This window comes from Sinocyclocheilus anshuiensis, unplaced genomic scaffold (genome assembly GCF_001515605.1).
Source record: "Sinocyclocheilus anshuiensis isolate Anshui unplaced genomic scaffold, SAMN03320099.WGS_v1.1 scaffold417, whole genome shotgun sequence".
NCBI classification, from domain to species: domain Eukaryota; kingdom Metazoa; phylum Chordata; class Actinopteri; order Cypriniformes; family Cyprinidae; genus Sinocyclocheilus; species Sinocyclocheilus anshuiensis.
The window spans coordinates 698,902-713,240 of NW_015537953.1; the positions used below are offsets into that span (position 1 = coordinate 698,902).

General features: G+C 36.0%; 2 protein-coding genes across 2 annotated transcripts in view; both read left to right on the forward strand.

The window, feature by feature from the left end:
- LOC107664794 (mucolipin-2-like) overlaps positions 1-4,615 on the forward strand; it is a 10,770-nt gene extending 6,155 nt beyond the window's left edge. Inside the window, exons 12-15 of the mRNA XM_016455471.1 lie at positions 404-610; positions 1,879-2,033; positions 3,438-3,865; positions 4,126-4,615. Coding sequence (XP_016310957.1) covers positions 404-610; positions 1,879-2,033; positions 3,438-3,474 — 399 coding nt within the window. The 3' untranslated portion in view covers positions 3,475-3,865; positions 4,126-4,615. The remainder of the gene's footprint in view (positions 1-403; positions 611-1,878; positions 2,034-3,437; positions 3,866-4,125) is intronic.
- Positions 4,616-5,496: 881 nt separating this feature from the next.
- The window catches only part of LOC107664802 (lysophosphatidic acid receptor 3-like), a 10,308-nt gene continuing 1,465 nt past the window's right edge, over positions 5,497-14,339 (forward strand). The window contains exons 1-2 of the mRNA XM_016455478.1: positions 5,497-6,047; positions 6,762-7,525. Coding sequence (XP_016310964.1) covers positions 6,784-7,525 — 742 coding nt within the window. The 5' untranslated portion in view covers positions 5,497-6,047; positions 6,762-6,783. The remainder of the gene's footprint in view (positions 6,048-6,761; positions 7,526-14,339) is intronic.

The window sequence follows — 14,339 nt, forward strand, 5'->3', positions numbered from 1 at the left end:
AAAATATATATATATATATATATATATATATATATATAAATAAACTAAAATGTTCTAAAAATAATCACTATATGTGTGTGTATGTATAGATAGATAGATACATTTTTTAATATAATATTGTATATAAAATTATACAAAATATAATATGTAATATGTGTGTGTGTGTGTGTATATATACTGTATATATATATATATATATCTGTCTGTCTGTCTACTGTATCTATCTGTCTATCTGTCTGTCATATGTCAAAAGACATATTTGCGCACACACACATAATTATATAAAGTGTTTTAATTAATACATTTATTTTTATACTGCCAGCTGTCAGTATTTCACACTGGTCTCATGCAAACTTTCTCCAAATGTTTTCTCCCATGCATTCACCAATATTCTGTGGGTCAGTTTGAAGGTCTGAGTCGTGTGGCAGAGTGTCTCTTCTCTCTAGTCAACGGGGACGACATGTTTCCTACGTTTGCACAGTTTGAGCAAAAGAACACAATGGTGTGGTTGTTCAGCCGAGCTTATCTCTACTCGTTCATCTCCCTCTTCATCTACATGGTGCTCAGTCTCTTCATTGCCCTCATCACAGACGCTTACGAGACGATCAAGGTACTCTCAGCTTAACCTACTGTGACTACTTTCTAGCATTTCTTCATGGTTTAGTAGTTAGCACACATTCCAACACATTGGACTGCAATGCTTACATGGATGCGAGTTTGAACCGGCTTGCAAACATTTCCAACTCTTGTTATCCCCCTTCATCCTATTATATTCTAGCCCCCTTCCATTATCCCATGAAAAAATAAATAAATAATAAAATAAACTGTCAAAAAGAGCAATGGTAATATAATAAATACATTTGATTATTATTGAATTTAGGGTTTGAAGGAAGAGGCCTTATTAGTGATGTAATAATGGATCAAATTAGCATCTATTACTGTGCAAAAAATATCTTTATTTATTCTCTTAACAGATTAGTTCACATAAAAATGAAACTGTCATCATTTACTGTCTTTCCAAACTCATTTTATTATCTTATGCAAAAAAAGAGTGTCTTCCCTTTAAGGCTTCCTGTATATTAAACTGAAAAGTGTTAATATTTTATTTTTGTTTTTATTTATAATTTTTTAAAATTATCTTCATAGGTTAGGTCACACAAAACTCAAAACTGTCACTATTATGGATATCTTTGCAAACCCATTTTATTTTATTTCTTAGGCTTAACTAACTAACTAACTACTACTACTACTACTACTACTAATAATTTTAGACAAAATATTTGAGGAAAGGGAAAGAACATTTTGTGTTTTGATTTTTTGTTATGGGGGGGGGGGTATTTGTTTGGATTTTGGTTTGTTTGTTTTTTCTTTTTTTTGTGGGTGTTTGTTTTTTGTTTGGGTTTTTAGTTTTTTTTTTTGTTCTGTTTTTTGTTTGGATTTTTTGCTTTTGGTTTATTTATTTATTTTTATTTATTTATTTGTGGGAGTTTGTTTTTTGTTTGGGTTTTTAGTTTCTTTTTGTTCTGTTTTTTGTTTGGATTTTTTGCTTTTGGTTTATTTATTTATTTTTATTTATTTATTTTTTGTGGGAGTTTGTTTTTTGTTTGGGTTTTTAGTTTCTTTTTGTTCTGTTTTTTGTTTGGATTTTGTTTTGCTTTTGTTTTGTTTTTCTTTTTGTTCTTTTTTTTTTTTAAACGGCAAAGAATTAATATAAATAAATCAATCTTATTCAGGACAACATCAGAGTGAGTAAATGGTGGCATAATTTTATAACTTTCCTTGCTGGTTTAATAAAATTCAACAAATAAAAAGCTGTACTGTACTTACTATACTGTACTTGTTTTTAGCGCTTCATATCAACTTCTCCTTTTTGTCTAGGGTTACCAAACGACAGGCTTCCCCATGACAGAGCTCCAGCGGTTTCTGATGGGGCAGAAGGAGGATTTCCCCCTCCAGGGGCAGGAGGGGGTCGGCACAGAGTGTGGTGAAGCCGAAACCGTCCACCCTTCAGTTATGCTGTGTTGCTGCAAAAGGTACAGCATATAATCGTAGACATCAGCTGCAGGGCAGCAGTGTTTCCTCCAGAGCTGAGGTCAGCCCACTATGGCATGAGAAATGGAATTAGTGGTGGGAGAGAAAGACGGACACACCCAGCAAAGTGCTGATTACAGAGAAATGTTCTCTGTGGGGGGAAAAAATTGAGAAGGCTTGCCCTTGCCTAGCAGGAACGATAAACAAACGAGAGTTTAGAAATGAAAAAGTTGCCCCCATATTGATGCCCATTATTGTTACTGAGCTTTTTTTTCCCTCTGGGGAATATTGCTAGAGCTTTTTGTCTTGTAAGTTTCTAGCTGTTTTGGGTTGCAATGCGAGAAAACGTGAAACTGAACTCCGAATGGAGGACTCATTGTTTGCTTGAGTGTCAGATGCGATGGAAAGCCCGGCTATAATTTAATGCTGCGACTAAATATCAGGTTAAAAGCCTCTTATGCTGCACTGACTGGATTTCAGCATGGATATTACAGTACTTTGGGATTAAATTGGGTTTTAGGAGAATCTTCCATCATCTTCAGATTAGATCAACTGGTATTCCTGCTCAACAAGTGGACCAGAATTATATTTCATTATCTTTTCCTCTGGCAGAAAGAGGAACTTGTTATTCCTGGTTGGCTGACTGATTCAGTCTATATTGGCATCATTTATCACCTCTTATATTATACATTTTCAAAATTATTCTTTATTAAAAAAAAATTCTAAACAATTCACGTTTAAATATAAATTATATATGAATTATAAATTTTAATTTAAATTAAAATACCACATTTCTATCTATCTATCTATCTATCTATCTATCTAATCGTTTTATTTTATTTTTTTTTTTTTTTGAAAGAAGTATATGCTCACCAAGGCTGCATTTATATTAGCAAAAATATAAAGGCCTAGAGTAAAAACATTAAAAATGTAAAATATTGTTACAATTTAAAATGTTTTCTATTTTAATATATTTTAAATGTAATTTATTTTTGCATTTTTGTAACAACTGTAATCAATTTAATTTAATACTAACCCCAAACTATAGAATAGAAATAGAATAGAACCAACTTTTTTCTTAACAAAAAGACTTACAGGGACCGTTCGATTTTAAGGAATTTACCTAATTTGCAATGAAACTAACCTGCAGAGTTTTCAGGACTCAAAAATTGAGTTTGTTTAGGAATCTTTAGTTTCACTTCCTTTGGGAACTGCAACCAAACACATTTATATAAAGGCTGAAAGCGGTGCAACCAAAATCTGCACTGAAAACCATCAGAACTCAAAATTGTACTGTAAGTTGGTTCAAAGACAACAGAAACTGTTTCAAAGACTGGTTTCAGATCATCTATGCACAAATATATGAAATGCCAACTCAATATACCTAATTTGTCCTCTTTCTGCAGTGTTCCCAAAGACGACACCATCATTCTCATCAGTTGACCATTGCGACAGATTCGATGTTGAATCTACTGAAAACTGCAATGGATTTGCAGCTTAATAATAGAAAGATTATGTGAGCATGTTTACCGCTCCATGTACATGGTTCATGTACTACACAGGAAGCAAGATCTTCCTGTGAACATGCCAATTTCATTAGGATCCGGTAAGACCTGCATTAGCAAACGGATAAATGCCAAATCATATCTGCCAAAGTGCACTACAATGCAATTAAGAGCAAAAAATTAAGCGTTTTGTGGGTCAAATGACAACCGCAGATGATGTTGGATGCATTTTGATGTGCAATCTGTAAAATTATCCGTTTAATGTTGGATAGTAGAGGAAATATCTTTTATGATATTATTTATGTGGATTGTCTGCTCATGTTTTACAGGTGCATCTCAATAAATTAGAATGTCGTGGAAAAGTTCATTTATTTCAGTAATTCAACTCAAATTGTGAAACTCGTGTATTAAATAAATTCAATGCACACAGACTGAAGTAGTTTAAGTCTTTGGTTCTTTTAATTGTGATGATTTTGGCTCACATTTAAGAAAAACCCACCAATTCACTATCTCAACAAATTAGAATATGGTGACATGCCAATCAGCTAATCACGACATTCTAATTTATTGAGATGCACCTGTACATTAGAGAGTTGCTTCAAATTACACATTTGTGTTGATTTTTATATCAGCCCTTTGGCATGTTACCTCAAAGATGTTTAGAAATATTTGAAAGATGAAGTCTCTTAATATTGTGCTTCAAATATGTGAAGTGCGTAAGGAATGACTGTAATGCGTATGTGCAACACCGGAGTTCTAAGAATGCATTGTTCACTCAGCCGAGGCAACTTTTGTCTTGGTGGAGAATATGATCATACTTTATGATGTGAATCACAGCTCATCATCATCATCATCATCATCATCCCACAATTAACAGGGAAGGCAGACAAGTTCCCATGTGACTTGCTTAGTAAGCAATTGCTCACTGGGAGAAAGACCTTGGGTGAGGGAATGGAAGATAATAAAAAGTATTTTGTATTTGCAAACTACAAGAGGCCCTTTGTGTGTGCTTTTCTTTTTTGGGTTGCTTTGTTATTCAAAGCAGTACAATTAGAAATCATGCTAAAATGCACTCTAGAAACTTGGTGACATGTTTTTTAGTCAAGTCAAGTCAAGTCTGCTTTATTGTCAATTCTTCCACATGTACAGCACATACACACAGAGAATTGAAATTGCGTTACTCTCAGACCCTTGGTGCATACAGATAACACTAACAGTAGAACATAAATACAGATATACAGATTAAGTATAAAATACAACTATACAAATATACAAATAAGGTAAAATGTACAAAAAAACAAAAAAACAAACAAAAAAAAAATATATATATATAAAGCAGCACACGGCAGATAGAGTGCAAACCAGTGAAGTAAACAACAGTGCAGATATAATGATTTGGCTGTGCTTTCTTGGCCAGTGCTGTGGTGTTGTCAGTCCAGGAGAGATCCTCTGTGATGTGCACACCCAGGAACTTGGTGCTGCTCACCCTCTCCACAGTCACACCATTGACGGACAGAGGAGCATGCTGAGTGTTTGCACAAGGGGTTTGTCTTTTAGGGGTTGTTAAAAGAGAGAGTTTTGCTAAAGGTGCTTTCTTGACCTCAAAAACCAATTAATTCAGAAGTGCTTGGTTTTTAGAATAACGGCTTCACTTCTTGTTTCTATAAGAAATTAAACTCAATCCTGAAATCTGTGATTTATCTGGTCTACCTGCCCCAACACTGATTTACTTTTATTTTATTGTTTGTGGTATACAATTGAACTTTTCTATTTTCAGAACATCAAAGATTTCATATATTTACAACCAGAATGAAGACATGCAGCGCAGTATATGGTACCAAAATAACCAATCTCTTAATGAATATGGTTTGTACAGTATCTCCTAGGCTATATATTGGTCAATTTTCATACCCTCAATACATTAGACAATGCATATTTTCTTATGTTCATTGTGACAGTTTAAATGATTAAATATTCAAAAATAGGTTCAAGAAGATAAAATAACTCAGACTAACGTTAAATCTCAATGTATTATTGATCGAAATCTCCATATTTGTTCATGTTCAATGTTGTGGATCCTCCCTTACCTCACACACCTGAATAAAATTGCGTAACTTTACGAAATAGACGCTGACAAAGAAAAAGCCGCCCATAAACACGTAATTTATCTACAAATGACACAACCTGACTTCGTTTGAACCTAGTAAAGTGTTTTTCTTTAAACACGTAACGTTAATTACCTGAGTTCTTCGGCTCGTGAGATACATTGCAAAGTTAGTCTTATTTTCTTTTCATTACGTGAAGTTTTATTTACTTTTTATGAACCATTGAAAGCCGTGACCACGCCCACAATGAGTCTATCCCTCCCGCTCTCCTCCCTAAAACTCAAGATCAAACTTCTTCAGATACTTGACTCAGAGTCGCCTTGTGTTTGTGGAGTCACGCCGGATTTGCGCGATACTTTTGACCTCTAATGGAGCGCGAGCTGAGAACCTGACGAGTCTGTCACTGGTAAGAGAGCTTTATATATCACTGATACGAGTTTCATATATTTGGTCAAGTTTTTAAGGGGATAACATCGCCAAAACTTGATTTCACGTGGGATTTTGATTGATTTGGTTTGTTTTGGTAGTATTCTGCGGTATAACGTGCATGTAAAACTATCTGAAACAGCATGTCATGGCTCAGACTAAATAATTAGAGACTACATTACAGTTGAAAACCAACAAGTGAAGACAAAATGTGATTAAAATGGAAATAAAACCTGAGAAAAACTGTTTAAAAATGTAAAAAACGTTAAAATGCCACAGTACAAATGTAACATTTGAACTAAAAATTTTATCCTTTAAAACAAAATACATGTAATTTTATTCTAAAACACTGCAAAAATGTTTCAAATGTAAAAAGCATAAACTATTTTATCTAAGTGTATAGTGTACTTATGGTAAAATAAAATGTAATGCTTAAAGGGCGATTATTATAGCATGTATTTGGATTTTATTCAAAAAGTCAATCTATCCGTTAATAATTATGTACATTTGAGTGTTTATGTTGCATTCTTTGTTGTTTAGTTTATTGTATTTTTGTCATGTGTGTTACCCTGGTGGCGTTTTTGTATTTTTGAATTATGGGTTTTCAGATAAATGACTCATATGAAAAACAAACTGAAATAATTGAAGCTTTATAGTCTCAGACAATACACTGATGTGTTGTTTTTCTTTCCAGTCATAGTGGTTTTTGTCTAAAGATGGCCAAGTCTAACGTTTGCTACCATGATCAGCCCATGGGCTTTTTCTACAACAACAGCAACATAACCTCAGATGAATGGGACCAAACGCAGCTCATCCTGGTTCAGGTCGTTGGATCCATCTGCTGTTGCTTCATCCTAGTGGCCAATGCCATGATTATTGCGGCGGTGGTGACAAACAGAAGGTTTCACTACCCCTTCTACTATCTCCTCGCCAACCTTGCCGCCTCAGACTTTCTCGCCGGGATCGCTTATGTGTATCTCATGTTCAATACAGGGAAAATATCTCGCGATCTCACTGTTCAAGGCTACTTCTTTCGGCAGGGTTTGCTGGACGCAAGTCTCTCCGCATCCCTGACAAACCTCCTGGTGATTGCCCTCGAGCGCTACATCTCCATCATGAACTGGAAGGTTCACAGTAACCTCAACAAACGTCGGGTGACCCTGTTGATTGCCCTTGTGTGGGGTATATCGATATTCATGGGGGCCGTTCCTAGTTTGGGCTGGAACTGTATCTGCAGTCTGGACCTGTGCTCCAAACTGGCACCCATCTTTAGCCGGAGCTACCTGATCTTCTGGTCTGTGTCGAACCTGGTGCTCTTCCTCATCATGGTGGGCATTTACTTGAGGATTTACATCTATGTGATGAGAAAGACTGTTGTCCTGAAGGCGCACACTTCTGGATCTATAAATCGAAAGAGGACGCCGGTCAAGCTCATCAAAACGGTGATGACCGTACTTGGTAAGTTCTGGAGATGTTCCTTTAGGTCTGGTCTTGCGTTTCGCTAATTCACCCAAAAAATGAAAATGTTCATGTTGTTCCAGACCTGTCAATTTCTTTCTTTGTAACACAGTCTGGGTCTGGGTAGCGCCATATTTAATTTTTGACAGGAATACAAAAAAAAGAATAGAAGTACAGTGCTTTCAATGGATTGTACTGTTGTTTAACACCATACTGATTGTTCAGCTGATGAAACATCTTTCTGAGGAAAAAAAAACTTTCTGTATTCAAGATCTCCATAAAACAGTGAAAATTATCTGATCTAGGACCTTTATACAATGTGTGCCATTGTAAAGACTGTACTCTTTCTCTCACAGCATAATTTTAACATTAAATTCAATATGGTGTCTAGCCTCATTAAGGGCTGTAGTGGTTTTGGACCCCATTTGCTTTCATTGTATGGACATAAATGGTTAAAGCATTCATCTAATATCATCTGGGTTCCATAGAAGAACAGAATGCATACTGGTTTGTAGTGATGCACTGAAATATTGGCAACTGCAAATACTTATTTTTTGGTTTCGGCCCACCACCATCACCACCATGGGAAGTCGCGGCCTAATGGTTAGAGAGTTAGACTCGTAACCCAAAGGTTACGAGTTCGAGTCTCGTACCGGCAGGGATTGTAGGTGTGGGCGAGTGAATGTACAGCGCTCTCTCCCACCTTCAATACCACGACTGAGGTGCCCTTGAGCAAGGCACCGAACCCCCAACTGCTCCCTGGGCGCCGCAGCATAAATGGCTGCCCACTGCTCCGGGTGTGTGTTCACTGCTGTGTGTGTGCACTTTGGATGGGTTAAATGCAGAGCACTAATTCCGAGTATGGGTTACCATACTTGGCCACATGTAAAATAAAAAATCCATTGTTTTTGGCAATTCCTGTTATACCAGTTTGTATTGATGAACTGAAATTTCTGCAGTGGAAAATACTAGACCGAAATGGCCAAACACACTGAATATTTTGGCAGTTTCAGACTTTTTCAGTTGCAGAAATTTTGGTGCATCACCACAAACTGAAACTGAAACAGTGACATTTGATTCAAGCTTCTTCAAGGAAGCTTCTTCAAGGATATGAACATGTCAGCTGTGGTGTAGTAGCAATATGTCAAATTTGTTCAAATGAAATCTCGAAAGGCACCTTGTTTCTGAAGACCTTCACTACACCTATTTTAATTTATCACCAGCAAACACAACACCCTGAAAAAATTACCCAACTGCCCAAATTTAATTACCCAAACTAATTAAATTTGGGCAGTTGGGTAATATTCATTGTGGTTCATCACTACTGGTGACATAATGTTGAGTAAACAATTACAGAATGTTCTTTCCTCCTTTTTTTTTTTTTTTTTTTGTTGGTGAACTGTCTCTTACTATAACAATACTAGATTACTAAAATCAGCCTGACAAAAATGGGAAGTAAATTCATTGCACAAATGCAGCACATTGAACCACTACATGCATTCCAGTCTGTGATATGTATCAGACTGTATCATCACTCCTCAATCACTCAAAGTTCAATGGCAATTACAGGATATGTTGGTTTATAGTTTTCCCACAAGCCTCCATAGCTCTGATGAGCTGTCTAAAGTCCACGCCTTTAGTCTGTAAGCATGATAAACACTCCCAGACTGCTGAATATGTTAATGGAGCTCACAATGGAGGCTTGTGGGGTCTCAAATGTTTCTTGCCAAACTTGTAACCTACTCATGTGTGGGTGATATGGGACAGGGTGGGTAAATATTTCTGCAGATTTATTACAGACATGACATATATTTAGATTGGAAGGATGTGATCTCATATCCTGTTAACCACGGGCAGGCATCTACTACATATACATATTTTTTTGGAGATGTTAAACTTGAATGAGGAGATGAGACGAGAAACTGAAGAGTTAACATACAATGAGATGCGAGAGTTAACAATGAAACACAAAACACGAAACCTCCCACCCTTGCATTAGCTGATTGCTATCAGAAGTTCCAAGGTTGAATTTCTTTTGCCTTTTGTTTTTCTTTGTCTTTTATTATGAATTGGTCCACTCGCCATCACAAAAGCTGGTTTATACTGGTCTAAGCAGGTCTTTTTGGAGAAATTCAGTAATTATGTCAGACCAATGCATGTTGCAGAGAAAAAAAAAACTGGTTTTATACCAGTTTTTAGGAGTATCTCTTACTGCTTCAAGTTGCAGATAGTGCCAAAGTGGAGGAGTCGTCTGTTCCCTGCACAACAGGCTTCCTCCAGGCCTGTATAATTATCTTGCACAAGGTCGATCTTTACACTGCCTGGCATCTGAATCAAACCACCAGCACGAGTGGCCTTGGAGAAAAAGAGCATGAAACTCATACTAGATGTGTGTCTGTCTTTCACGCCAATCGCTCACATGTGTGAAAATCTGTTTTTGGCCAGATGAGATCACTTTGTTTTCATGAGGTAGTGTTTTTGAAGATAAAGAGAATGTGTCTGGGAGACTTTGTACAGTATAATGAAGATATGTGAAGATTCACAGCCCAGTACTCAGTTATTTCTTGAACGAACTGCAGATAAAAGCAGACGCCTGTGTTTCAGAAGTACGCTGCATTCTTTCTTTGCTGTCTCATGGCATGTTTGGAGGTAAAGGTTACATTAATCCGTTGCACAACTCCTCTTTTGAGAAATTCTTTGTTAAAAATGGACAAGAAACCACACCAGTGAAACAGTACCTGCTTTCTTTGTTGTAAATATTAACTTCACGTGCATAAATGGTTATGTTCTGTGCAAGTCTAGATAGATAAAAAATTACAAGCATCACAGGATAATTTAATGTAAAAAAAAATAAATCCACACATGACCCCCCCCAAAATATACAGCTGATGCGCTTTTTGAGCGACAAGCATTTTGTATGTACAAACTCGCTACAAAAAACAAACGCCGCCTTATAATATGACTCAATCACAGCCAGCAAGAAAATGTGATGTTTAATGTTTAATGAGAAGCAATGAAATTTCACAGAGGTCGGGGCTGCCCAGTGGAGAAAAATAAATGCTAGATGTGGTCCTAGCTAGTTAGCACATAAACACAGAATTAATAGATTTCACTCTGTACATTTGTAAACCCTCAATTAACCACCTTATTAGCATATTTATGTGATCAAAACATCAGAATCAGAATCAGAAGAGATTTATTATCAAGTATGTTTACACACAAGGAATTTGACTTGACGACAGGAGCTTCCAGTGTAGAAGAAAGTACAAACATAGTGCAGACATACATGATAGTGCAGACATACATAGGAATAACACAGTAGGGATGTAATATAACACTAATATAATAAAAAAAGAAAAATTAGAAAAATTTAATAATGTACTATATACAGAAATAGAAGTATAGGAAAAAATGAATTGTTTAGATAAATGTACAGATATGTTTATTAGTGTGCAGATATGTTATTTACAAAGTGTGCAGTTTAATATAAATACAACTATGTTAGTTGTGATGGACGATGTATAATTATGAGTATTGAAGGCCGAACTGAAGTCCACAAATAGGATCCTTGCGTAACATTGAACATTGATTTAATAATCAATATCCATACAGTTGTTTATTTTTTAATTGCTTCCAACAGAGTCACTGTGAAGGAAGATGTGAGATTGGTGGAAGAAATATATATTTATATATAAAGGCTTCTGCATTCTTTCCAATAAATTGCCCTGATAAACTTTGTGTTCATGCACAAAACCTTCACATTCCTCCATGAAATTTTGCTTGCTTGCAAAGCCTTTGCTTCCCCAAGAAACTTTGCGTTCACTCGCAAAACCTTTGCGTTTCCCAAGAAACTTCGTTCACTCACAAAACCTTTGTGTTCCCCAAGAAGTTTTGCATTCACTCACAGAAACTTTGCGTTTACTCAAAAATGTGCATTTCCCAAAAATGTTGCGTTCACTCACAAAACCATTGCGTTTCCCAAGAAACTTTGTTTGCTCGCAAAACCTTTGCATTCCCCAAGAAACTTTGCGTTCACTCACAAAACCATTGCATTTCCCAAGAAACATTGCGTTCACTCACAAAACCTTAGTGTTCCCCAAGAAGTTTTGCATTCACTCACAGAAACTTTGCGTTTACTCAAAAATGTGCATTTCCCAAAAATGTTGCGTTCACTCACAAAACCATTGCATTTCCCAAGAAACATTGCATTCACTCACAAAACCATTGCGTTTCCCAAGAAACTTTGTGTTCACTCACAAAACCTTTGCGTTTCCCAAGAAACATTGCGTTCACTCACAAAACCATTGCGTTTCCCAAGAAACTTTGCGTTCTCACAAAACCTTTGCGTTTCCCAAGAAACTTCATGTTCACTCACAAAACCTTTGTGTTCCCCAAGAAGTTTTGCATTCACTCGCAGAAACTTTGCGTTTACTCAAAAATGTGCATTTCCCAAAAATGTTGCGTTCACTCACAAAACCATTGCATTTCCCAAGAAACATTGCGTTCACTCACAAAACCATTGCGTTTCCCAAGAAACTTTGCGTTCACTCACAAAACCTTTGCGTTTCCCAAGAAACTCCGTTCACTCACAAAACCTTTGTGTTCCCCAAGAAGTTTTGCATTCACTCAGAGAAACTTTGCGTTTACTCAAAAATGTGCATTTCCCAAAAATGTTGCGTTCACTCACAAAACCTTTGTTTCCCAAGAAACTTTGTTTGCTCGCAAAACCTTTGCATTCCCCAAGAAACATTGCGTTCACTCACAAAACCTTTGCGTTTCCCAAGAAACATTGCTCTTGCTCTCAAAACTTTGGTTCCCACAAGGAAATTTGTGTTCACTCACTAAACCTTTGCATTCGCCAATACATTTTGCACTCACTCGCAAAACCTTTACATTCCCCTGAGAAACTTTGTTAGATTGCAAAATGCTCAAGAGTTTTGCGAGCGAACACTACTTGGTTTAGGATTGGTTGTTGCTTAACAACAACTGTAGCTGTATTTTTTTAATTTTTTTTAACAAATTAGATTTTTTTTATTTTTTATTGTTTATGCCTGAATGCTGTTCCATCTGTAGCAGTGCTGACATTATATGGTCCATTACACAATTTAAAATCTTTCAAGGTCTTCTTTTAAAATAGTTGTGGCCGCTTTGAGGCTCTGTTGTCCTGCGGTACCCAACCCTCTCACCGCTGTTGTTCGTTATGCCATGTAATAAATGCATACATGCAAAGGGCTCTTACAACACTGTGCACATCTGCAGAAAACATGGTGCTCTGTCCTTCTCCACAACCGTTTAATACGATTAAAGGGAAAGAGTGTTCACTTAAATGGCAAACTTACTAGAAACCACAGAGGAACCCCCATTTGATGAGGTTTAGTCATAACCTCTCTAGTAAGCATTTCTGGTGCCAAATAGACACATGTATCACACTTTTAACTTTACAAAACACTTTTAATCAGTATGTGTCATGTTTTACAGTAAAATATCTAAACTTCCTTAAAACAAGTTACATTTGCTTTAGAAACTAAATCAAATTTGTCAGAATTTATTAAGAATTTTTTTATATTTTTTACTGTTAAAAATGACTGATTAAGAAAATAATTTTTAGTAGTGAAACAGGAGGTGGGTTTTGTGCGACTCTTTCAGGAGAAGCTCCGGCATCTGAAAACAACCATCTCCTTTGTTCATTTTAGTGCTTATGAGTGTTTTCTAATCTTGAAAGACGTGCCGGTACATGTTCTTCACCTGAGATCTGTCCTATTTTTTCGAGCTTGTTTTGCGGTGCAGGCAGGATTTCATATGAACTTGAAAGAATTAAGGGGAACTGTGACTAAAAGCAGCTTTGTTGCTGTGAGTCACTCTATCAAGGCTCAAAAAAAGGGTTATTGAACATGTTGGGGCAGAAATGCGTTCTGTAAGTGTGGTTAAAACAAACAAAAATCACTGCAGCATCTACAGCAGTTCAAAATGCAATATGTGTAAAAGGTTAATCTTAGAGGTGAAGCAAGCCATATTTTTTTTGGTGAGATGAGACAAATTGTGGAACCTGTTTGCCACTGGGAACCAATGGCAACTTTCTCTGTTTTCATTTCCTTTAAAACAAAACAAAACAAGCAAAAAAGTAGAAATATCAGCACCTCGTTTCATAATCTTGAACACAAGGCTAGTAAGGTTAAACTGTCAATAATATATAACATTATGTATATATTTATATGTACACACATAAACATAAAAATGTATGTTTAATGTATGTGTATGTTTATACATTTTTATAAGTATACTTTTTAAAGATAGGAAATTAAATCTAAGCCTAATTATATACAATATATAATTTAAACAATAACAGGATTTTTTCAGGATTTTATATGTATTTGAATATATATGAAAAGAGAGAAAAAAAAACTCTGTGTATATACAGTGGGTACGGAAAGTATTCAGACCCCCTTCAATATCAAAGTTAGCTTGTTAACACAGGTGATTAATTTTCCCAGTTTAAATGTGTTAAAAATATTTAATGCAGGGGCAGAGCTAGGGTTGGTCACTCCACTCAAAACTGCAGCTTCTGTGTCTCTTTTTTTTTTCTTGACAAGATTTGCGTTTATTTAGACGCAGAACGTCTTTAGGACCACATCAAACAGGAGACTTTTCAGCGCTCCACTTCGAAAAAATATGGAATGAATTAGTTGCTAATTTTTATTTTATTCAAATTTTTATTTATATATTTGTAAATACAAAAACATATGTGAAATGTGACCCTGGACCACAAAACCAGTCATAAGGGTCAATTTTTCGAAATTGAGATTTATACATCATC